Here is a 24,294-nt window from a genome sequence, read left to right on the forward strand (position 1 = left end):
CATGAGAGATTTTTCCCATTTTTATGTCTTTTGTGTTCTTTAACTAAGGTATTGTAATTTTCATTGTAGAGATGTTTCACATTCTTGATTAAATTTATCCCAAGGTTTGTTTTTTTTTTTTTTTTTTTTTTTTTTTTTTCTATTGTGAATGGGCCTAATCCTACAGTTCTTTCTCAGGCAGAGAATTGTTCATATATAAGAATGACACTGGTTTTCTTGTGTGTTGATCTTACATCCTGAAAATTTTCTTAATTCTATTATGAGCTTTAATAGTCTCTTAGTGGAGTCTTTTGGTTCCTGTATATAAAGGATTATATTATCTGCAAACAGGGATAATTGGAATTCCTCCTTTCCAACTTGTATCACTTTTTTTTTTTTGCCTAATGTCTGACTAAAACTTCCAGAATTATACTGAAAAATAATAATGAAAATGGTCATCTTTGGTTCCAGACTTAGTGAAATTCCTCCCATATTTTCCTCATTCAATAGGATGCTGCCTGTGGTTTACTCATATATTGCTTTGATTGTGTCAATGTATGCTTCTTCTATCCTGAATTTTAAGGGTTTTTTGTTTTTTTTGACAGGCAGAGTGGACAGTGAGAGAGAGAGAGACAGAGAGAAAGGTCTTCCTTTGCCGTTGGTTCACCCTCCAATGGCCGCCGCGGCCGGCGCGCTGTGGCCGGCGCACCGCGCTGATCCGATGGCAGGAGCCAGGAGCCAGGTGCTTTTCCTGGTCTCCCATGGGGTGCAGGGCCCAAGCACTTGGGCCATCCTCCACTGCACTCCCTGGCCACAGCAGAGGGCTGGCCTGGAAGAGGGGTAACCGGGACAGAATCCGGCGCCCCGACTGGGACTAGAACCCGGTGTGCCGGCGCCACTAGGTGGAGGATTAGCCTAGTGAGCCGCGGCGCCGGCCGAATTTTAAGGGTTTTTATCATGAAAGGATGTCATTTTATCAAATGGTTCTCTGCATCTATTGAGAAAATCAAATGACTTTATCTTTCATTTTATTGATTTTAAATAACATATTTATTTATTTGCATATGTTGAACTACCCCTGCATCCCTTGAATAAATTCTACTTGGGGTCTTATTGATGTATTATTAATGATTTTATTGATTTATTTCACCATTTTGTTGAGGATTTTGAATCTATGTCCATTACGGATATTGGTATATAGTTCTTATTTATTGCATCTCTGTGCTTTTGTAATTGATCTAATTCTTGTCTCAAACAATAGATTTGGATTGATTTTATCCCTTTCAATTGTTTTGAATAATTTAAGAATGGGGATCAGTTCTTCCTTCAAAGTTTGGTAAAATTCAGTTGCTTCTGGGCTGGCACTGGGGCATAGAATGTCAAGCTTCCACCTGCAGTTTCTGCATCACATATGGGTGCTGGTTCAAGCCTCAGCTGCTCCATTTCCAATCCACCTTTGTTCTAATGCACCTTGGGTCTCTGCAACCATGTGAGAGACCCAGAAGGAGTTCTGTGCTCTTGAATTTGAACTGGCCCAGCCCTGATCACTGCAGCAATTTGGAGAGAGAACCAGCAGGCTGTAAAACTCTTTCTCTGTCTCTCTTCCTCTCCCCCCCCACCAGTATCTCTGTCTTGTAAATAAATAAATAAATAAATAAATATTTTAGAAATGAATTCTGTCTCTTCTATGAATGATGTTTGGAAAGTTGGATTTCCACTGCTGTAGTTCAAAATCAAGCCTATATCTTACTCCCTATACAAGAATCAACTCACAATGGATCAAGGATCTAAACCTAATACCTGAAACCATCACATTACTGATGAACAACATAGGGGAAAGGCTATTGGCCTAAGCAATGAATTCTTGAATAAGATAGCAGAAGCACGAGTAATAAAACAAATACCAATAGACTAATGTGATTACATCAATCTAAGAAATTGTTTCACAAAAAAGAAAATAATTAACAAAGTGAAGAGGTAATGAAAACAATGAGAGAAAATATTTGAAAACTATGCATCCAATAAAGGATTAATATCAAGAATATATAAGGAGTTCCAGAAACTCAATAACAACAAAATAATCCAGTTAAAAATGTGCAAGGGCAGGAACAAGCATTTTTCAAAGGATGAAATAAAAAGGGCCAACATGGGGCCAGCACTGTGGCATAGCAGGTAAAGCCACCGCCTGCAATGCCAGTATTCCATATGGGTGCTGGTTCAAGTCCCAGCTGCTCCACTTCTGATCTGGCTCTCTGCTATGGCCCAGGAAAGCAGTAGAAGATGGCCCAAGTCCTTGCGCCCCTGCACCCACCTGGGAGACCCAGAAGCTCTTGGCTCCTGGCTCCTGGATCCGGACTGGCTCAGCTCTGGCCATTGCAGCCATTTGGGGAGTGAACCATTGGGTAGAAGCCCCCCCCTCTGTGTGTAACTCTGACTTTGAAATAAATAAATAAATCTTAAAAAAAAAGGCCAACAGACAGATGAAAAAACTCCAGGATGACTGCCATCAGGGAACTGCAAATACAAATTACAGTGTGGTGTCACCTTACCCCAGCTAGAATGCTATCATTCAAAAATCAAAAATGGAAAATGCTGGTCATATCACTCATAAATATTCTGAAATAAGCATTAAAACTATCACTCACCTAGTTTTCCTATTGCTTTTCTAGTGTATCCATAATAGCCTGCTTCTTTTGATTTTTTCTCATCTCCTCCTTTTTAAACAGAAGTGCTGTAGAGCTCAATATTTGATATTCTTTCTAATGACTTTTACATCCTTGTTTGCACTAATGGTTTCCAAATTTGTATCTCCAGCCCAGGAACCCCTCCTTAATTTCAGATTGGTATATCACACTGCCTACTTGAGATTTCTCTTTGATTATCCATTGTGTATTTAAATCCCAAAAGGTCCAAAATATTACTAATGTTATTCTTTCTCATACCTGTCATTTAGGTAGTCTTCCCTACTTGAGTTAATGGCAGCTTCTGCAGTTGCTGTGCTGAGATCCACAGTGCAATTATTTACTTATTTATTTTTTTGCCAGGCAGAGTAGACAGTGAGAGAGAGAGAGAGTTATAGACAGTGAGAGAGAGAGACAAAGATAAAGGTCTTCCTTCCATTAGTTCACCCCCCAAATGGCCTATGGCTGGTGCGCTGCACTGATCTGAAGCCAGGAGCCAGGTGCTTCCTCCTGGTCTCCCATGCAGATGCAGGGCCCAAGCACTTGGGCCATCCTCCACTGCACTCCCTGGACATAGCAGAGAGCTGGACTGGAAGAGGAGCAACCAGGACAGAATCCAGCGCCCCAACTGGGACTAGAATCTGGGGTGCCAGTGCTGCAGGTGGAGGATTAGCCTAGTGAGCCACAGCACTGGCCCACAGTGCAATTCTTGATTAATCTCTTTCACAACTCCTCTCTTGTCTGTAAACAAATCCTATCAAGCGTACCTCAAAAATGTGTCCAGAGGCGCAAAATATCTACCTTTAGTTCACCAACAGATGCAGTCTATATTAGTAGGCTAATTGCTTTTCTCCATTGTTTTTAAATGAAATACTCAGTTAATTGATTTTAATGCAGGAGTCTGCTACAAATGAATGATGAAAATTGTTTATGTGATCAGGATAAAAAAAGTAAACTAAATCCTTCATTTTCTTTCTTTTGCAAAAATGTTAGCAGTGATAACTTTTTCTGGAAATAAAAACAGGATTGTATCTTCCCTGGGTCATAGCAAGAAAATATTTCACTATATCAATGACCTTGAATGATTTACAGGTGGCTGATAATTGAATTTGTTAAGGAACCATTTCAATAGATGGTTGCTATAGAATTTTGAGTGATATGGATAAGTTCAGAGAACTTAAACCATTTTTACTAAGAAAAGCAATAGAAAAGTTGGTGATAATTGAGGAATGTGGAATTCTAAGAAGTTTTCTTTTAAAAATTCATCAATTACAATATGTTTTTACAGTGCTTTAAGTGATCTGGTAGAGAAGGCTGTGTTTATTCTATATACCTTTGTTTGCATGTGTAGGCAGTACAAATCTTGAAACACATTTTATAAATTTACTGTGACAAAATATACGTATGTTAGCAAAATTGATACTTTAAAATGTGAATATGGTGGGAGGTGGCAAGATGGCGGAATAGGAAGGGAGCACACTGATAGTCCGGGGAGAGACAATTTAATAAAAGTGGAGATACTGCAGGTTCAAGGAAGAGTAGGGGAAGAAACAGCAGAAGAAACTTTTCCGGAACGCATGATTCACAGTGGACCTGTGTGGAGAGCATGGGAGCCCACAGTTCGGGACACCAGCGGCAGACTCAACACACCAGTGCTGGAATGTGAGGTGAGCCGAACCTCAATAGCCTGAGACACCGGCAGGCAAGCAGAAAGAGGAGACTAGAGGGAATGACCCCCCAGGGGGAAAAGTTCACCAGGCTAACTAGAAGAGAGAGAGAGAAAAAAAAGGTGACTGGTACGGACACGGGTTTCTCTCTCTCTGCTCACCTGTCAAAGGTGAGCAAGACAAAGAGCAGGTGCCATCTTGGACATACGTCATAAGCAGAGTGACCTCAGATCTGCACTGGCCCTGAGCCTAGCAGAAAAACCTGACTCTGGGTGGGGCGAATTAACAGGAGATTAGGACCTAGTAAATTTCTGGTGCTACTGAACTGAGACTGTGAAAAAAGAGACGGTGGGGGAGAGAACTCACAGAATTCATGTGAGTACTCTCCAGAGACGCTACAATTCCGTCACTTTGGCAACCCAGTGCGAGACTGAAGGAGAATTTGAGCCCACTCTGAGGGCAGAACAGATTCCCTGTGTGGTCCTTGGGAAAGAGCTTCCGATCTCTGGCTCCTGTGGGTATATCATTTGCCTGCTAACTACTTCCAACTTCCTTCAGCTGTGCAGAATTACTTCCCTTTTGAATCAAAAAAAAAGAAAGAAAGAGAGAGAGAGAGAGATCTACCATGCCTAAACTGGGAGTGTCACCTTTGGCACACCAAACAGAGCTCTCAGGCCACGCCCATCTCAAGCCTCTAAGGCTCCATCAAAAACAGACAGTCCACTTAATCTAGAGTCATAGTATAACAAGAAAAAGCACCACAGTGAAGAAACCAAATATCTCCAATATGACAAATAACAAATGCAAAAACCGAGGTAATAAAAACAAGGAAGTCACCATGATGCCCCCAAATGAAAAAGACACCCCAATTCAAGATTATGAGGATGATGACATAGAAGAAATGCAAGAAGCAGATCTCAAAAATTGATAAGAACATTAAGAAGTTCTCAAAAACAAATTCTTGAACTACAGAAATCCTTAATGGACAAGATAGAAAATCTCTCTCTTGAAAATGAAATATTAAGGAGGAATCAAAATGAAACGAAACAACTAGTACAACAGGAAACTGGGATAGTGATGAGAAATCATAATGAAGTGAAGAATTCAATAGATCAAATGAAAAACACAATAGAGAGCCTTACAAACAGAATGGGTGAAGCAGAAGAGAGAATATCAGACTTAGAAGACAGAGAACAGGAAAGGAAACAGTCAGACCAAAGAAAAGAAGAGGAAATTAGAAATCTAAAACATATTGTCAGGAATCTTCAGGATACTATTAAAAAACCCAACATTCGGGTTCTAGGAGTTCCTGAAGGCATGGAGAGGGAGAAAGGATTAGAAGGCCTTTTTAGTGAGATATTAGCAGAAAATTTCCCAGGTTTGGAGAAGGACAGAGAAATCCTAGTACAGGAAGCTCACAGAACCCCTAATAAACACGACCAAAAGAGATCCTCACCACGACATGTTGTAATTAAACTCTCCACAGTGAAACATAAAGAAAAGATGCTAAAATGTGCAAGAGAGAAACGTCAGATTACTCTCAGAGGATCTCCAATCAGACTCACAGCTGACTTCTCATCAGAAACCCTACAAGCTTGGAGGGAATGGTGAGATATAGCCCAGGAACTAACACAAAAAAACTACCAGTCCAGAATATTATATCCTGCAAAGCTATCGTTTGTGAATGAAGGTGAAATAAAGACTTTTCATAGCAAACAGAAAATGAAAGAATATGTTGCCACTCGTCCAGCCCTGCAAAAGATGCTTAAAGATGTGTTACACACAGAAACACAGAAACACGGTCATCAATATGAAAGAAGGTAAAGGAAGGAAACCTCACAGCAAAAGATCACAGGGAATTCAAAGCATATATTAGAACTTATCTTTGGAAAATGGCAGGGCAAAGTTACCACTTATCATTAGTCACATTGAACGTAAATGGCCTGAACTGTCCAGATAAAAGACACAGATTGGCTGATTGGGTTAAGAAACAAAACCCATCTATTTGCTGCTTACAAGAAACACATCTTTCCGACAAAGATCCATACAGACTGAAAGTGAAAGGCTGGAAAAAGATATACCATGCCAACAGAAATGAAAAAAGAGCAGGCGTAGCCATCTTAATATCAGACAACATAAACTTTACCACAAAAACTGTTAAGAGAGACAAAGAGGGACACTATATAATGATTAAGGGATCAATACAACAAGAAGATATAACAATCATCAATGTATATGCACCTAACTACAGGGCACCGGTTTATCTAAAAGATTTGTTAAGGGACTTAAAGGGAGACTTAGACCCCAATACAGTAGTACTGGGGGACTTCAATACTCCACTCTCAGAAATAGACAGATCAACAGGACAGAAGATCAACAAGGATACAGTAGATTTAAATGACACTATAGCCCAAATGGATCTAACAGATATCTACAGAACTTTCAATCCTACAGCTAAAGATTTTACATTCTTCTCAACAGTACAATGAACCTTCTCTAGGATTGACCACATACTAGGCCATAAAGCAAGTCTCAGCAAATTCAAAAGAATTAGAATCATACCATGCAGCTTCTCAGACCACAGTGGAATGAAGCTGGAAATTAGCAACTCAGGAATCCCTAGAGCATACGCAAACACATGGAGATTGAACAACATGCTCCTGAATGAACAATGGGTCATAGAAGAAATTAAATGAGAAATCAAAAATTTTCTGGAAGTAAATGAGGATAACAGCACAACATAGCAAAACTTATGGGATGCAGCAAAAGCAGTGTTAAGAGGAAAGTTTATATCAATAGGTGCCTACATCAAGAAATTAGAAAGGCACCAAATAGATGAGCTTTCAATTCACCTCAAGGATCTAGAAAACCTACAGCAAACCAGGCCCAAATCTAGTAGGAGAAGAGAAATAATTAAAATCAGAGAAGAAATCAACAGGATTGAATCCAAAAACAATTACAAAAAATCAGCCAAATGAGGAGCTGGTTTTTTGAAAAAATAAACAAAATTGACACCCCATTGGCCCAACTAACTAAAAAAAGAAGAGAAAAGACCCAAATCAATAAAATCAGAGATGAAAAAGGAAACGTAACAACAGACACCAGAGAAATAAAAAGAATCAGCCGGCGCCGTGGCTCACTAGGCTAATCCTCCGCCTAGCGGCACCAGCACACCGGGTTCTAGTCCTGGTTGGGGCACTGGATTCTGTCCTGGTTGCCCCTTTTCCAGGTCAGCTCTCTGCTGTGGCCAGGGAGTGCAGTGGAGGATGGCCCAGGCGATTGGGCCGTGCACCCCATGGGAGACCAGGAAAAGCACCTGGCTCCTGCTCCTGCCATCGGATCAGCGTGGTGCGCCGGCCGCAGCACGCCGGCCGCGGCGGCCATTGGAGGGTGAACCAACAGCAAAGGAAGACATTTCTCTCTGTCTCTCTCTCTCACTGTCCACTCTGCCTGTCAAAAAAAAAAAAGAAATAAAAAGAATCATCAGAAATTACTACAAGGACTTGTATGCCAGCAAACAGGGAAACCTATCAGAAATGGATAGATTCCTGGACACATGCAACCTACCTAAATTGAACCAGGAAGACATTGAAAACTTAAACAGACCCATAACTGAGACAAAAATTGAAACAGTAATAAAGGCCCTCCCAACAAAGAAAAGCCCAGGACCGGATGGATTCACTGCTGAATTCTACCAGACATTTAAAGAAGAACTGACTCCAATTCTTCTCAAACTATTCAGAACAATCGAAACAGAGGGAGTCCTCCCAAATTCTTTCTATGAAGCCAGCATCACCTTAATTCCTAAGCCGGAAAAAGATGCAGCATTGAAAGAGAATTACAGACCAATATCCCTGATGAACATAGACGCAAAAATCCTCAATAAAATTCTCGCCAATAGAGGTAGAGTTGGAAACATACCAGGGGATTCCAATTCAATCCCATCAAGGTGGCATGTGCCAATGCCATCTCACTAGTCCCAGTGATCAATTTCAGTTCACAATTGATCATAATGAAAGGACTAAGAGTCAAAGGGAGCACATAAACAAGTCTAGTATCTGCTAACACCAACCGATAGAATAAATAAAGGGGAGAGTGATCCAACATGGGAAGTGAGATACTCAGCAGACTCATAGAATGGCGGATGTCCTAAATAGCACTCTGGCCTCAGAATCAGCCCTAAAGGCACTCGGATCTGGCTGAAAATCCCATGAGAGTATTTCAGGCATGGAAAGCCAAGACACTCTGGCAAAAAGATCTCTGTGAGTGAGATCCCAGTGGAAAGAACAGGTCTTCAAAGAGGGAGGTGCCTTTCTCTGAAGGGAGGAGAGAACCTCCACTTTGACTATGACCGTGTCTAAACAAGATAAGAGTCGGAGAACTCAAGGGGCTTCCATAGCCTTGGAAACTCATAACTGGTGCATAGGGAGATTACTGATGCCATAAACAGGAGTGTCAATTGGTAAAGTCAACAACAGGAGTCACTGTGCACTTACTCCTCATGTAGGATCTCTGTCCTTAACGTGCTGTACACTGAGGCTTAATGCTATAACGAGTACTCAAACAGTATATTTCACTTTGTGTTTCTATGGGGGTGCAAACGACTGAAATCTTTACTTAATGTACACTAAACTGATCTTCTGTAAAAAAAAAAAAAAAAGAAAGAAAGAAAGAAATTATCAATTCCAACTTGACTCTCACTGGGATTAAACATGACAATAGGTCAGATCTGATTTCATCATCATTTAAAAAAAATCATCTATTATTTTTCACTTTATGTTTCTGTGTGGGAGCAAACTGTTGAAATACTTACTTAAGGTATACTAAGCTGATCTTCTGTATATTAAGATAATCGAAAATGAATCTTGATGTGAATGGAAGGGGAGAGGGAGTGGGAAAGGGGAGGGTTGTGGGTGGGAGGGACGGTATGGGGGGGAAGCCATTGTAACACATGAGTCGTACTTTGGAAATTTATATTCATTAAATAAAAGATAAAAAAAAATTCTCGCCAATAGAATGCAACAACACATCAGAAAGAACATCCACCCAGACCAAGTGTGATTTATCCCTGGTATGCAGGGATGGTTTAATGTGCACAAAACAATCAATGTGATACACCACATTAACAGACTGCAGAAGAAAAACAATATTATTATCTCAATAGATGCAGAGAAAGCATTTGATAAAATACAACACCCTTTCATGATGAAAACTCTAAGCAAATTTGGCATAGAAGGAACATTCCTCAATACAATCAAAGCAATCTATGAAAAACCCACAGCCAACATCCTACTGAATGGGGAAAAGTTGGAATCATTTCCACTGAGATCTGGTACCAGACAGGGATGCCCACTCTCACCACTGCTATTCAATATAGTTCTGGAATTTCTAGCCAGAGCTATTAGGCAAGAAAAAGAAATTAAAGGGATACAAATTGGGAAGGAAGAACTCAAACTATCCCTCTTTGCAGATGATATGATTCTTTATTTAGGGGACCCAAAGAACTCTACTAAGAGACTATTGGAACTCATAGAAGAGTTTGGCAAAGTAGCAGGGTATAAAATCAATGCACAAAAATCGACAGCCTATGTATACACAGACAATGCCATGGCTGAGGAAGAACTTCTAAGATAAATCCCATTCACAATAGCTACAAAAACAATCAAATACCTTGGAATAAACTTAACCAAGACGTTAAAGATCTCTACAATGAAAATTACAAAACATTAAAGAAATAAATAGAAGAGGATACCAAGAGATGGAAAAATCTTCCGAGCTCATGGATTGGAAGAATCAATACCATCAAAATGTCCATTCTCCCAAAAGCAATTTATACATTCAATGCAATACCAATCAAGATAAAGAAGACCTTCTTCTCAGATCTGGAAAAAAATGGTGCTGAAATTTATATGGAGACACAGGAGACCTCGAATCGCTAAAGCAATCTTGTACAACAAAAACAAAGCTGGAGGCATCACAATATGAGATTTCAGGACATACTACAGGGCAGTTGTAATCAAAACAGCATGGTACTGGTACAGAAACAGATGGATAGACCAATGGAACAGAATTGAAACACCAGAAATCAACCCAAACATCTACAGCCAACTCATATTTGATCAAGGATCCAAAACCAATCCCGGGAGTAAGGACAGTCTATTCAATAAATGGTGCTAAGAAAACTGGATTTCCACGTGCAGAATCATGAAGCAAGACCCCTACCTTTCTCCTTACACAAAAATCCACTCAACATGGATTAAAGACTTAAATCTATACCCAACACCATCAAATTATTAGAGAGCATTGGAAAAACCCTGCAAGATATAGGTACTGGCAATGTGCAAAACACCCCAGAAGCATAGGCAGTCAAAGCCAAAATTAACTATTGGGATTGCATCAAATTGAGAAGTTTCTGTACTGCAAAAGAAACAGTCAGGAAAGTGAAGAGACAACTGACAGAATGGGAAAATATATTTGCAAACTATGCAACAGATATGGGTTGATAACCAGAATCTACAAAGAAATCAAGAAACTCCACAAGATCAATACAAACAACCCACTTAAGAGATGGGCCAAGGACCTCAATAGACATTTTTCAAAAGAGGAAATCCAAATGGCCAACAGGCACATGAAAAAATGTTCAAGATCACTAGCAATCAGGGAAATGCACATCAAAACTACAATGAGGTTCCACCTCACCCCAGTTAGAATGGCTCACATTCAGAAATCTACCAACAATAGATGCTGGAGAGGATGTGGGGAAAAAGGGACACTAACCCACTGTTGGTGGGAATGCAAACTGGTCAAGCCACTATGGAAGTCAGTCTGGAGATTCCTCAGAAACCTGAAGATAACCCTACCATTCAACCCAGCCATCCCACTCCTTGGAATTTACCCAAAGGAAATTAAATTGGCAAACAAAAAAGCAGTCTTCACATTAATGTTTATTGCAGCTCAATTCACAATAGCTAAGACCTGGAACCAACTCAAATGCCCATCAACAGTAGACTGGATAAAGAAATTATGGGACATGTACTCTATTGAATACTATACAGCAGTCAAAACAATGAAACCCAGTCATTTGCAACAAGATGGAGGAATTTGGAAAACATCATGCTGAGTGAAATAAGCCAGTCCCAAAGGGACAAATATCACATGTTCTCCCTGATTGGTGACAACTAACTGAGCACCAAAGGGGAAACTTTTTGAAGTGAAATGGACACTGTGAGAAACAGTGACTTGATCAGCTCTTGTCCTGACGGTTGATGTACAATGTAATACTTTATCCATTTTAGTATTTTTTTTTTTGTTCTAGTACCATTGGTTGAACTCTGTAATTAACACACAATTGTTCTTAGGTGTTTAAATTTTAACTGAAAAGTGATCCCTGTTAGGAATTTGGAAAACATCATGTTGAGTGAAATAAGCCAATCCCAAAGGGACAAATACCACTTGTTCTCCTTGATAGGTGACAACTAACTGAGCACCAAAAAGGAAACCTGTTAAAGTGAAATGAACACTATGAGAAACGGTGACTTGGTCAGCCCGCACCCTGACTGTTGATGAGCAGCTTAATATGTTATCCCTCTTAGTATTTTTTTGTTTGTTCTACTTAATACTTTTGGTTGAATACTGTAATCAATACACAATTCTTCTTAAGTGCTGAAACTTAACTGAAAAGTGATCGCTGTTAAATATAAGAGTGGGAATAAGAGAGGGAAGAGATGTGCAATTCGGGACATGCTCAAGCTGACTTGCCTCAAACCGTGGAGTTAGAAACATACCAGGGGATTTGAATTCAATCCCATCGAGGTGGCATGTACCAATGCCATCTCACTAGTCCCAGTGATCAATTTCTGTTCACAATTGATCATAACGATAGGACTAAGAACCAAAGGGATCACATAAACAAGAATAGTGTCTGCAAATACTAGCTGATAGAATCAAAAAGGGAGAGAATGATCCAACATGGGAAGTGAGATACACAGCAGACCCATAGAACGGCAAATGTCCTAACAGCACTCTGGCCTCATAATCAGCCCTTAAGGCATGCAGATCCGGCTGAAATGCCCATGAGAGTATTTCAGGCATGGAAAGCCAAGACACACTGGAAAAAAAAAAAAAAAAACCTAAATGAAAGATCTCCGCAAGTGAGATCCCAGTGGAAAGAACAGGTCTTCAAAGAAGGAGGTACCTTTCTCTGAAGGGAGGAGAGAACTTCCACTTTGACCATGGCCTTGTCTAAATATGATCAGAGTCAGTGAACTCAGGGGGCTTCCATAGCCTTGGCAGCTCATGACAAGAGCCTAGGGTGATTACTGATGCCATAAACAAGAGTGTCAATTTGTAAAGTCTACAACAGGAGTCACTGTGCACTTTCTCCTCATGTAGGATCTTTGTCCTTAGTGTGCTGTACATTGAGATTTAATGCTATAACTAGTACTCAAACAGTACTTTTCACTTTATGTTTCTGTGTGGGAGCAAACTGTTGAAATATTTACTTAATGTATGCTAAACTGATCTTCTGTATATAAAGAGAATAAAAAATGAATCTTGATGTGAATGGAAGGGGAGAGGGAGTGGATAAGGGGAGGGTTGCAGGGTGGAGGGACATTATTGGGGGGAAGCCATTGTAATCCATGTTCTGTACTTTGGAAATTTATATTTATTAAATAAAAGTTAAAAAAATGTGAATATGGTTTACTGCCCTTGTCTATACTCTTGAAGAATAGTGGTTTTCTTACTTGATACCTATTGAATTCTTTATTTAGTGGAGTTTTAAAAGTATGTCATAGTAAAAATTGAAAGAAAGATTAAGAAAAGAAGGAAGAGGGAAGAAGGGAGCAAGAGCGAGAGAGAGGGTTGGTGGGAAGTATTACTATGCTCCTAAATCAGTACATATGAAATGCATGGAATTTGTTGACCTTATGTAAATAAAAAGTTAAAAAAGAATTCTATTTAGAACTTCAATTGCTTTATAGTTCATGGTTATATGTGATTCTTTATTAAATGGCTCAGAAATAGAATTACTTTTTTTTTTAATTTGGAAGGCATAGAGAGAAAGAGATAGGAATGTAATGAAAGAGTTAAACTCTTCATGTCCACTCCATGAGTGCCTATACACTTGGGGTTAGGTCAGCAGAAAAGGCACTCAATCAAGGTCGCCTAGGTGGGTAGCAAGAGCAGTTATCTGTCTCCCAGGGTCTGGATTATCAGGAAGCTTGAGTCAGGTTCTAGAGCCAGAAATGAAACCCAGGTACTCTAGCATGGGATGCAGGCATCTTAATTGCTAGGTTACATACCTGCTCCACAAATGAAATATTCTATAACTGAACACTGAAATGCTGAACTGAAAGTTGACCTATCATAAATTTATGTGATAATAAACAGAAACACTAAGGACATGCTGAATATAATTTAGCCAGTTCTTTCCCTCCCTAGGACTCCTGGAGAAGGATGACATGAGGCAGCTGTGGGAATCTCTTAGGAGTAGACAGATGAGAATTAACTTTTTTTATTTTATTTTTTTGAAAAGACAATACTGGGTTATGCTGCAAATTTGGACTTTAGGTTTTGTAATTCACTTTCATGAAATTAATTTTATTTTCCATTTAGAGTTCTGATGGTTTCTTGTAGTAATAATCATTACTTTTTATGCAGAAGTGTACATTTACCTACTTAGAGCTTTGAATTAGTAAATTATTCAAAGGAAATAGCTGCTGTTGAGAGCAGTGCATTTCCAGTAATAATGTCTATTACTGTATGAGTGTCTTCAGAACAGTTGCCACAGACTTGGTGTTCTCATCCTTTTGAGAATTACCCTAACAGTTGCCTTGGAAACCCCAGGAGGCCAATGAAGTGATCCTAACCACCCCCAAACTTAGAGAAAGCAAATGATGACATTGATTTCATCCTGGAAGGTCTTTACTTGTGGTGAAGAAATGAGCAGAACTCATCATACACTTTGGTTATTAACATCTGTTTTGTTTAGATAATTCTGATCTCACAAACTGGGAGTTTGTACAACTGTTATGTGTGCATGTATATTTTGCTGCATCAAAGTAGCTGCTATATGTTATTCAGATTTGATTTTTTTATATTCTTAGTTATACTGTAGGATTTGTGTCAAGTAAAATCTAATTCTTGCCTCATGTGCATTTGGGATTGTCTTTTAGTAAAGAAATAAGAATTTTAATTACTGTTTTCTGAAGGCCAACTTCATATGTATTTAAATTTCATAGTAGTTCTCAAAGTCGGTGTTTTATCTCTGCAGATGAGGAGACAGATGCTGAGGAGCAAGATAATTGGCTCAAAGTCTTGTTACAGACTAACATGTTGCAGGACCTGTATTGGAACCAGGACTGGTTAGTTAAGCACATGTTGTCTCTACTACTCAAACCTGAATTACACACTTCTCCATATTTCTTTTTATTGTGCCTTGTCTTCACTCGAGTTTGGCTTACCAGTCTCTCTAGTCCATCCAGCTACTGAAGCTGGGGATGTTGAAGTAGGGCTTGGGGATAGGCTTCAATGCTGCTGAACAGGGTAGAGGCCAGCTGATGAATGATGATGGCTACAGTTCAGCTAAGGGGGAAGTATGGCATCTGTTTGATGGCTGACATTACCAAGAGGGCACCAGACCCTGGACAGATGCTTCATGAGGTGCAGAACATACTTCAAGCATCATGCTGAAAAATATGTTTCTCTTCTTGTCTCATTGGAGTCAGCCTAATTGGATTCTCTAGCTGTCTTTTCTTCCTGGGCATCTCAGTTTCTGGGAAGCTTGTTTCTGAAATTTGGAAAGCAAGAACTTTTGGTGTGGACCATCACTCTTCAGGTAGGATTGGCTTTTGCTGGTTCAGAGCTTGCACTCTTGTCCAAACTCTTTTCTTCCTCAAACTGCCAGCTGCCTCCATGAAAAAAGGAAAAAATAGCAGCACCCTAGGTTCATTTTCTTATTCGTTCCATGATGCTATGTTATCTCTTTGTCCTAATGTAATAAGTAGCTGATCTAATAATCTAATAAATTTTAATTGGCTAACACAAATGTGTTAGAGGAAGACCTTTTTTTTTTTTTTTTTTTTTTTTTTTTTTTAAATAGGGAACTCTATGCTGTCTGTCTTGATTTAACTCCTTGGTGACCATGAGAATTTTAATCTACAGGCTCTGGGAAGACACAAAACCCATGAAGTGTGGGATTGCTCTTGTCTTTTTTTTTTTTTTTTTTTTTTTTTTTTTAGTGCCTGTTTGTTGAAGGAGGTAACAGTAACCTTTGAATGACAGAGTGGCTGTTTTTGGAGGTAGAAGCACACAAGTGTCCAAAAAGCAGCATCTAAACAGGAGATGAAGTGATTTGCTCTTCACATTAGTTGGCAGGTGCATTCTTTTTCAGAAAGTGAAGATGATACAGAATCCAAGTTAGAGAGGGCTGTTTGTAGGGAGGGAGGTGTGGTCAAAAAAATGAACTAAGGGTGAAGCCTTTCTAATAGTGTTCTCACAAGCATGCATCCAATAAAAGCAATTTGAAAGATGAAATTTAGCCATTCCTTAGCATTATATGTATGACAGTGTCATTAACCCTGTTATCATAAATGGCTATGATTTTTCAGGGTGCTGTATAATAGTTGTTTATACTCTAGGGAAAATGAGAAGACTTGGTATATGTACTTTAGAAAATAAAATATTGGCAATCTATTACAGATGATCATTTTTATTATAAAATTTTAAAATTTAAAAGCCATGTTTCTGTCCACTGTGACTATTATGGACATGCATTGGTTGTTCAATAAGTATTTATTGAACCCAATAATAAACAATTGGACAGATGAGTAAAAGCCTATTGATGAATTTCTTGAGAAAGAATAAACCAAGGATTAGATTAAGATGGAGGAATAGAGGGAGCTTACTGTTGTAGAAGATAGTATGAAAAAAGTGGAGAGAGTACAGTCTCAAGGAAGAGTTAAGGAAAAAATGGCAGAGGAAACTCCACACGAATGAGGGACACTGTGGACCATGTGCAGAATGTGGACATGCACAACTCAGAAACCCAGCAGCCAAGAACCTCAGCAGCAGCTCAGGAAGTGAGACCAGACTGGAGCAACCCAAGCCACTGGTGATAAAGTTGCAGAAAGATCCTGGTGGGAATCCAGCTAGGAGCCCTAGGTAGGACAGTGTACCTGCTGTGTTTCTCTCTCCCTGACCACCCTGAAACTGGCATTTTGTAACAAGCTGATAGAGAGCAGGCATCATTTTGGACATATGTAATAGACGCACCAGTGTCTGTACACCCAGCAAACAGCAGAGCAGAGAAACTTGAATTTGGTGGGAAGAACTAATGGGGGGCTGGGTGCTCATCACTGTGGGAGGCTTGTGTGCTGGGACTGTGAGAACACTGATGCTGCATGGAGGGCTCAGGGTATGGCTGGGACTTTGGGCAGTCACTGTGGGAAGTTACATGTACTCAGGGCTCGCTGATTACCTGGTGAGGATCACTGCATATCGGTCTCCTACAAAAGTGCCAGGGGTTAGAATATGTGTGGAATCCACTGCTGCTTTCCCAGGAGCATTAACATAACTGGTTTGGAAGTAGAGCAGCCAGAATTCAAATCAGCACTCATATAGAATCCCAGTATTATAGGAGATGGCTCAACCCATTATTAAACAACAGCTCCCTCTCCTGTCTTCTGTGGTGAACTATTTCTAACATGCTCACTATTTTAGAGTTAAGGGTTGTTTTGGTGGCATCTTATGTATTGCATTATAAAATTTAATTTATCAGGTATATTTTTCCTTTTTTTTTGTTTTGTTTTTGTTTTTGACAGGCAGAGTGGACAGTGAGAGAGAGAGACAGAGAGAAAGGTCTTCCTTTGCCGTTGGTTCACCTTCCAATGGCCGCCGCGGCCGGCACACTGCGGCCGGCACACCACGCTGATCCAATGGCAGGAGCCAGGAGCCAGGAGCCAGGTGCTTTTCCTGGTCTCCCATGGGGTGCAGGGCCCAAGCACCTGGGCCATCCTCCACTGCACTCCCTGGCCACAGCAGAGGGCTGGCCTGGAAGAGGGGCAACCGGGACAGAATCCGGCGCCCCGACCGGGACTAGAACCTGGTGTGCCGGCACCGCTAGGCGGAGGATTAGCCTAGTGAGCCGCGGCGCCGGCCCCTTTTTCTTTTTTTAAAAAAGATTTATTTATTTACTTGAAAGTCAGAGTTACACAGAGCGAGGAGAGGCAGAGAAAGATAGGTCTTCCAACTGCTAATTCACTCCCCAGTTGGCTGCAATGGCCAGAACTGTGCCTATCCAAAGCCAGGAGCCAAGCATTTCCTCCGGATCTCCCATGAGGGTGCAGGGGCCCAAGGGTTTGGGCCATCTATTACTGTTTTCCCAGGCTATAGCAGAGAGCTGAATCAGAAGTTGAGTAACTGGTACTCAAACGGGTGCACATATGGGATGCTGGTACTCTAAGCAGTAGCTTTACCCACTATGCCACAGAGCTGGTCTCATAGTATATTTTTCAAGGATTTTTTTTTTTTTGCTTTGACTTTCATTCTTTAAACAGCATTTTGAAAAGAAGTTTTTGGGGCCATGCTATGGCATAGTGGGTAAAGCTGTTGCCTGCAGTGCCGGCATTCCATATGGGTATGACTTTGAGTCCTGGCTGCTCCACTTCTGATCAAGCTCACTGTTATAGCCAGGGAAAGCAGTAGAAGATGGCCCAAGTGCTTGGGTTCCTGCACCCACATGGGAAATCCAGAAGAATCTGTTGGCTCCTGACTTCAGATCAGCCCAACTCTGGTCATTGTGGCCATCTGGGGAGTGAACCAGCAGATGGACAATCTCTCTCTCTCTCTGCATCTGCCACTCTGTAATTCTGCCTTTCAAATAAATAAATAAGTCTTGAAGGAAAGAAGTTTTAGACTTTGATTAAGTGTAAATTATCCCTGTACTCAATTATAGATTTTAATTTTTTCTTGTATCTAGGAAATCTTTGCCTAACTTAAAGTAAAAAAAAAATTCTTCTATGATTTTTTTTTCTGGAAGTATTGTAGTTTTCAGTACTACAGTTAGATCTGTGGCATATTTTCTTTTCAATTTTGTAAATAGAAGCTATTTTATTGGAAATTAGTATCTCATTGTGCTAATACCATGTGTTGAAAAGGCTACACTTTCTCCCCTGCACTGCAATAGTGCCTCTGTAGAAAACCTGCTCACCGTTTGTGTTTGGATCTTCTATGGAACCTCTTTTGTGTTCCATTCATCTGTCTGGCTTTCTGTGTGACAACAGCACACTTTAGATTAGTATAAATTTATAACACTTAAAAATCATCCCTTTGATTTTTATTATTTTTTCAGAGTTATTTTGGCTATCCTAGATTCTTTGCATTTTCATATGCACTTATATCAGCTTGTTACTTTAAAATTAACCAGGTTGCTAAATGAAAGATCTCTGTGAGTGAGATCCAAGCGGAAAGAACGGGCCGTCAAAGGAGATACCTTTCTCTGAAGGGAGGAGAGAACTTCCACTTTGATTATGGCCTTATCCAAATAAAGTTGGAATTTGTGAACTCAAGAGGCTTCCATAGCCTCGGCAGCTTGAGATAAGAGCCTTGGGTGATTACTGACATCATAAATAAGACTGTCAATTGTTAAATCAACAATGGGAATCACTGTGCACCTGCTTTCCATGTAGGATCTCTGTCCTCAATGTGTTGTACTATGTGAATTAATGGTAAAACTACTACTCAAGCTGGCGCCATGGCTCACTGGGCTGATCCTCTGCCTGTGGCACCAGCACACTGGGTTCTAGTCCCAGTTAGGGTGCCAGTTCTGTCCCGGTTGCTCCTCTTCCAGTCCAGCTCTCTGCTGTGGCCTGGGAAGGCAGTGGAGGATGGCCCAAGTTCTTGGGCCCTGCACCCGCATGGGAGACCAGGAGGAAGCACCTGGCTCCTTGCTTTGGATCGGAGCAGTGCACTGGCTGTAATGGTCATTTGGGGGATGAACCAATGGAAGGAAGTCCTTTCTGTCTCTCTCACTGTCTAACTGCCTGGAAAACACAAGAAAAACCTTTGCCCATCATTATGAGGGGATCAGACCCCTTCCATTGTTGGGTGGTTGGGTCCCTCCGTCAAACCAGAGGCAATTGGGTTGCACCTGTGAGAGGCCTCCAGTGTCTCACTGCTGGTGGCTCTCCATGGGGTGAGACCTGTAAGAATTTTACAGTGAAAGGAGCAAAGTTAATACACTATTCATAGTGGGGGTACCGTACTCTCCCCTCTGCTTTTTAAGCATAGTCTTAAGGTCCTGCATGGGAAGTTAGTGCAAAGTAACTCTGATGGTTAATTTAAGAATTCACACTTTTTTGTGTGCTATCAGTGATCACCCAAGGCTCTTGACATGAGCTGTCTAGGCTATGGAAGCCTTCTGAATCCACAAGCTCCATCAATATTTAGAGAAGGCTGTAAGCAAAGTGAAAGTTCTCCCTTTGAAGAGAGTACATCCTTCTTTGATGACCACTTCTTTCCACAGGACTCTCACCCAGGGAGACTCTCCATGTAGGCACACCTTTTTGCATAAGTGTCCTAACTTTCCATGCCTGAAATGCTCTTGTGGGTTTTTAGCCAGACCAGAATGCCTTTAGGGAGGACTCTGAGGTCATTGAGTGTTACTTAGAGCAATTGCCATTCTATGAGTCTGCTGTATGGACTGCTTCCCATGTTGAAGCATTTACTTCTCTTTAATTCTGTTAATTCTATCGATATGATCACTTTAACAATTGGTGCCTTCTATATGACCAACTTAAAACTTAATGCAATCAAATACAGTCACTTTTAACCTTAATCATATATATATATATATATGTTAAAACTTAAGATGTCACTTTCACCATCTAGCCCAAGGGGATGAGAGACATTTCTGGAGAATCTGAACTTATACTGAGGACTACACAGATCCTTTGTGTGGTTCTTTGGACAGAGCAGACAAATATTATACCCACTGGGGCTAGTACTCAGGCACTGGTCTCCATTGAGGAGAAGAGCCCAACTGAGCAGAAGATGCTTCCCTTCTGATCAAAAAAAAAGAGAAATAAGACATGCCAAAATTGGGTGTGTCACCTGAGGCACACCCTTAACCCTGGAGACTGAACAGAGCTCTCTGGCCACATCCACTACTAGCCTCCAGAGATTCAGAGAAAGCAGAAAGTCCACTTATCTACAGTCATAGTACAAAGATAAAATCTGCCACAGTGGAAAAAAAATAAAAAAGAAGAAATCTTGCTGGTCTGGACAAGTGGTGGCAAATTCTTTCAATTTCTGTTTGTTATGAAAGGTCTTTATTTCACCTTCATTCACAAATGAGAGCTTTGCAGCGTATAATAATCTGGGATGACAGCTTTATTCTCTTCAGACTTGGACTAGATTTTGCCATTTTCTCTTAGTCTGCAGGGTTTCTGATGAGAAGTCTGCTGTGAGTCTAATTGGAGATCCTCTGAGAGTAATCTGATGTTTCTCTCTTACGCGTTTTAGAATCTTGTCTTTTTGTTTCACTGTGGCAGTTTGATTACAATGTGTCATGGCAAGGATGTTTTCTGACCATGTCTATTCAAAGTTCTGTGTGCTTCCTGTACTTGGATGTCTCTTTCTTTTTCCAAACCCAGGAAGTTTTCTGCTAGTATTTCACTAAAAATGCCTTCTAATCCTTTCTCTCTCACCATGCCTGCAGGAACTCCTAGAACCAGAATGTTGGTCTTATTTTTTTTTTTTTTATAGTATCCTGTAGATTCCCAACAGTCTTTTTTAGATTTCTAATCTCCTGGTCTTGTGTTTGGTTTGACTGTATACTTTCCTGTATAACATATGATTCCCATATAACATATGATTTATAAAGGCTTTTCCACACTCATTAGATTCATAAGGTTTCTGCCCTATGTGAATTGTTTTGATATGAGGTATAACTTATAGAAAAAGGCTTTTCCACAGTCATTACATTTATAAGGTTATTTCCCTGTGTGAATCCTCTGATGCATTTGGAGTTGGAACTTAAAATCAAGTTTTTCCGCAGTCATTACACTCATGAAGTTTCAACACTGTGTGTATTCTCTGGTGCATTATGAGGTTTGACTTTTGTCCAAAGGCTTTTCCAGTCATTACATTCATAAGGTTTCTGCCCTGTGTGAATTCTCTGATGCATGATGAAGGTTGACTTATGGCTAAATGCTTTTCACAGTTATTACGATCATGAGTTTTCTACCCTGTGTGAATTCTCTGCTGTGATATGAGGTTTGTCTTTTGTCCAAAGGCTTTTCCAAAATCATTGCATTCATGAGGCTTCTTCCCTGTGGGAATTCTCTGATGTTTCCAAAGGATTGACTTTTATCCAGAGGCTTTCCCTTGGTCATTACATTCATGGGGTTTCTCCCCTGTGTGAATTCTCCAGTGTGATATGAGGTGTGATTTCCATACAAAGGCTTTTCCGCAGTCATTACATTCATGAGGTTTCTGCCCTATGTGATTTCGCTGATGTATCATGAGGCCTACCTTATGGCCAAAGGCTTTTCCACAATCATTACATTTATGAGGTTTCTCCCCTGTGTGAATTCTCTGGTGTACGATGAGCTGTGACTTTCGTCCAAAGGCTTTTCCAGTTATTACATTCATGAGGTTTCTCCCCTGTGTGAATTCGCTGGTGTACGATGAGGTTTGACTTTCGTCCAAAGGCTTTTCCACAGTCATTACATTTATGAGGTTTCTGCCCTGTGTGAATTTGCTGATGTTTCCTGAGGTCTGACTTTCGTCCAAAGGCTTTTCCACAGTCATTACATTTATGAGGTTTCTGCCCTGTGTGAATTTGCTGATGTTTCCTGAGGTCTGACTTTCGTCCAAAGGCTTTTCCACAGTCATTACATTTATGAGGTTTCTCCCCTGTGTGAATTCTCTGGTGCACTATGAGGCTTGACTTTTGTCCAAAGGCTTTTCCACAGTCATTACATTCATGAGGTTTCTCCCCTGTGTGAATTCGCTGGTGTATTTTGAGCTCTGACTTTTGTCCAAAGGCTTTTCCACAGTCATTACATTTATGAGGTTTCTCCCCTGTGTGAATCCGTTGGTGCACAATGAGGTGTGACTTTTGTCCAAAGGCTTTTCCACAGTCATTACATTCATGAGGTTTCTGCCCTGTGTGAATTCGCTGGTGTATTTTGAGGCATAACTTTCGTCCAAAGGCTTTTCCACAGTCATTACATTTATGAGGTTTCTCCCCTGTGTGATTTTGCTGGTGCACGATGAGGTCTGACTTTTGTCCAAAGGCTTTTCCACAGTCATTACATTTATAAGGTTTCTCCCCTGTGTGAATTCGCTGGTGTAGGATGAGGACTGACTTTTGTCCAAAGGCTTTTCCACAGTCATTACATTTATAAGGTTTCTCCCCTGTGTGAATTCGCTGGTGTATGATGAGGTCTGCCTTTCGTCCAAAGGCTTTTCCACAGTCATTACATTCATGAGGTTTCTCCCCTGTGTGAATTCGCTGGTGTATTTTGAGGCATGACTTTCGCCCAAAGGCTTTTCCACAGTCATTACATTTATGAGGTTTCTCCCCTGTGTGAATCTGTTGGTGCACAATGAGGTGTGACTTTCGTCCAAAGGCTTTTCCACAGTCATTACATTCATGAGGTTTCTCCCCTGTGTGCATTCTCTGGTGTTTGATGAGGTCTGACTTCCATAGAAAGCCTTTTCCACAATGAAGGCATTTATAAAGTTTCTCTCCTGTGTGAATTCGCTGATGGTTTATGAGGCTTGACTTTCGTCCAAAGGCTTTTCCACAATCACTACATTCATGAGGTTTCTCCCCTGTGTGAATTTGTTGGCGTTTCCTGAGGACTGACTTTTGTCCAAAGGCTTTTTCACAGTCATTACATTCAGAAGGTGAATTAAAACTGAGTGATTTTCCACAAGGTTTACATGTGTAAAGTTTTTCCCTTGTATTTAGTCTCTGGTTTATTGTAAGATGTGACTGGTGAATGACAGGTTCAACATACATGATGTACTTATAAAATTTCTTTCTTGTGTGAGTTTGTTGATGCATATTGAGGCTAGAATTTCCATAGATAGCCTTTTCTATTTGAGTTGCTTTTCCAAAAGTGACAGTTGATTTATTACAGTTTTCTGCCATATGAACCCTCTCAGATTTACAGAACATCTTTCTTGTGAAGACTTTTGCTTGTCCAGTGGGTCCAAATGGCTGCTTCATGATGTGAATCTTGTCATGCTGACCAAGAGGCTCACAGAACTGGAGAGGTTTTCCAGGTATCTTAGTGTTATCAAATTTCTCTCCAGCCTGTAGTTGATCAGGCCCACTGGGGGGATACACAGTGTGACATTTATTGCATTCCTCAGGCTTCAATCCTGAATAGCTTCCCTTTTGAATAATCAGTGTTGGAATATGGCTTGAATTTAAACTAAGTGTTTTTCTTAATTCAACTCTCTTGAGAGCTGATGTCTTCTTATTTTTCATAAAATCCTGATTCAGATTGTTGTCCTGACTTTCCTGGTTGATCCTAATCAGGTCATCCCTTTTCATGCCCACTGAAATGAGAAAAAAGCAATCATGTCACTGAATCACATGTAACTGTTTCTCCTGGCATACTCATGTAAAGGCAATGAAGTTACTTGTTATCCAAGTGGCATAAGATTTTCACAAAATCAGTATGAAGTACTTATCTGTGACCATTATATGGTGTTTCTCCTTAATACATTAATATACCATGAGGTTTCCCAATGTTCAAACATGATCCTTTTTACTATGGGAATTTGTCAAGGATGGTAGAATGACATTTGTGCTATGATGTGTGGGATGCCTGCATCTCAAAACAGTGTCAGTTTGAGCCCTGGCTACTCTGCTTTCAGTACAGCTCTCTGCCTATGTAAACTGGAAGGAAGCAGATAATGGTTCATGTGCCTGGGAACCTGTGAGAAAC

At 40.4% G+C, this 24,294-nt stretch overlaps 1 protein-coding gene across 5 annotated transcripts in view; it reads right to left on the reverse strand.

Moving 5' to 3' along the window:
- Positions 1-18,646: 18,646 nt before the first annotated feature.
- The window catches only part of LOC138844788 (zinc finger protein 568-like), a 52,770-nt gene continuing 47,122 nt past the window's right edge, over positions 18,647-24,294 (reverse strand). For all 5 annotated transcript variants that reach the window (XM_070054834.1, XM_070054836.1, XM_070054835.1 and 2 more), the window contains one exon: positions 18,647-23,902. In XM_070054834.1, coding sequence (XP_069910935.1) covers positions 21,894-23,902 — 2,009 coding nt within the window. In that variant the 3' untranslated portion in view covers positions 18,647-21,893. The remainder of the gene's footprint in view (positions 23,903-24,294) is intronic.

Source organism: Oryctolagus cuniculus, chromosome 12 (assembly GCF_964237555.1).
Source record: "Oryctolagus cuniculus chromosome 12, mOryCun1.1, whole genome shotgun sequence".
NCBI classification, from domain to species: Eukaryota; Metazoa; Chordata; class Mammalia; order Lagomorpha; family Leporidae; genus Oryctolagus; species Oryctolagus cuniculus.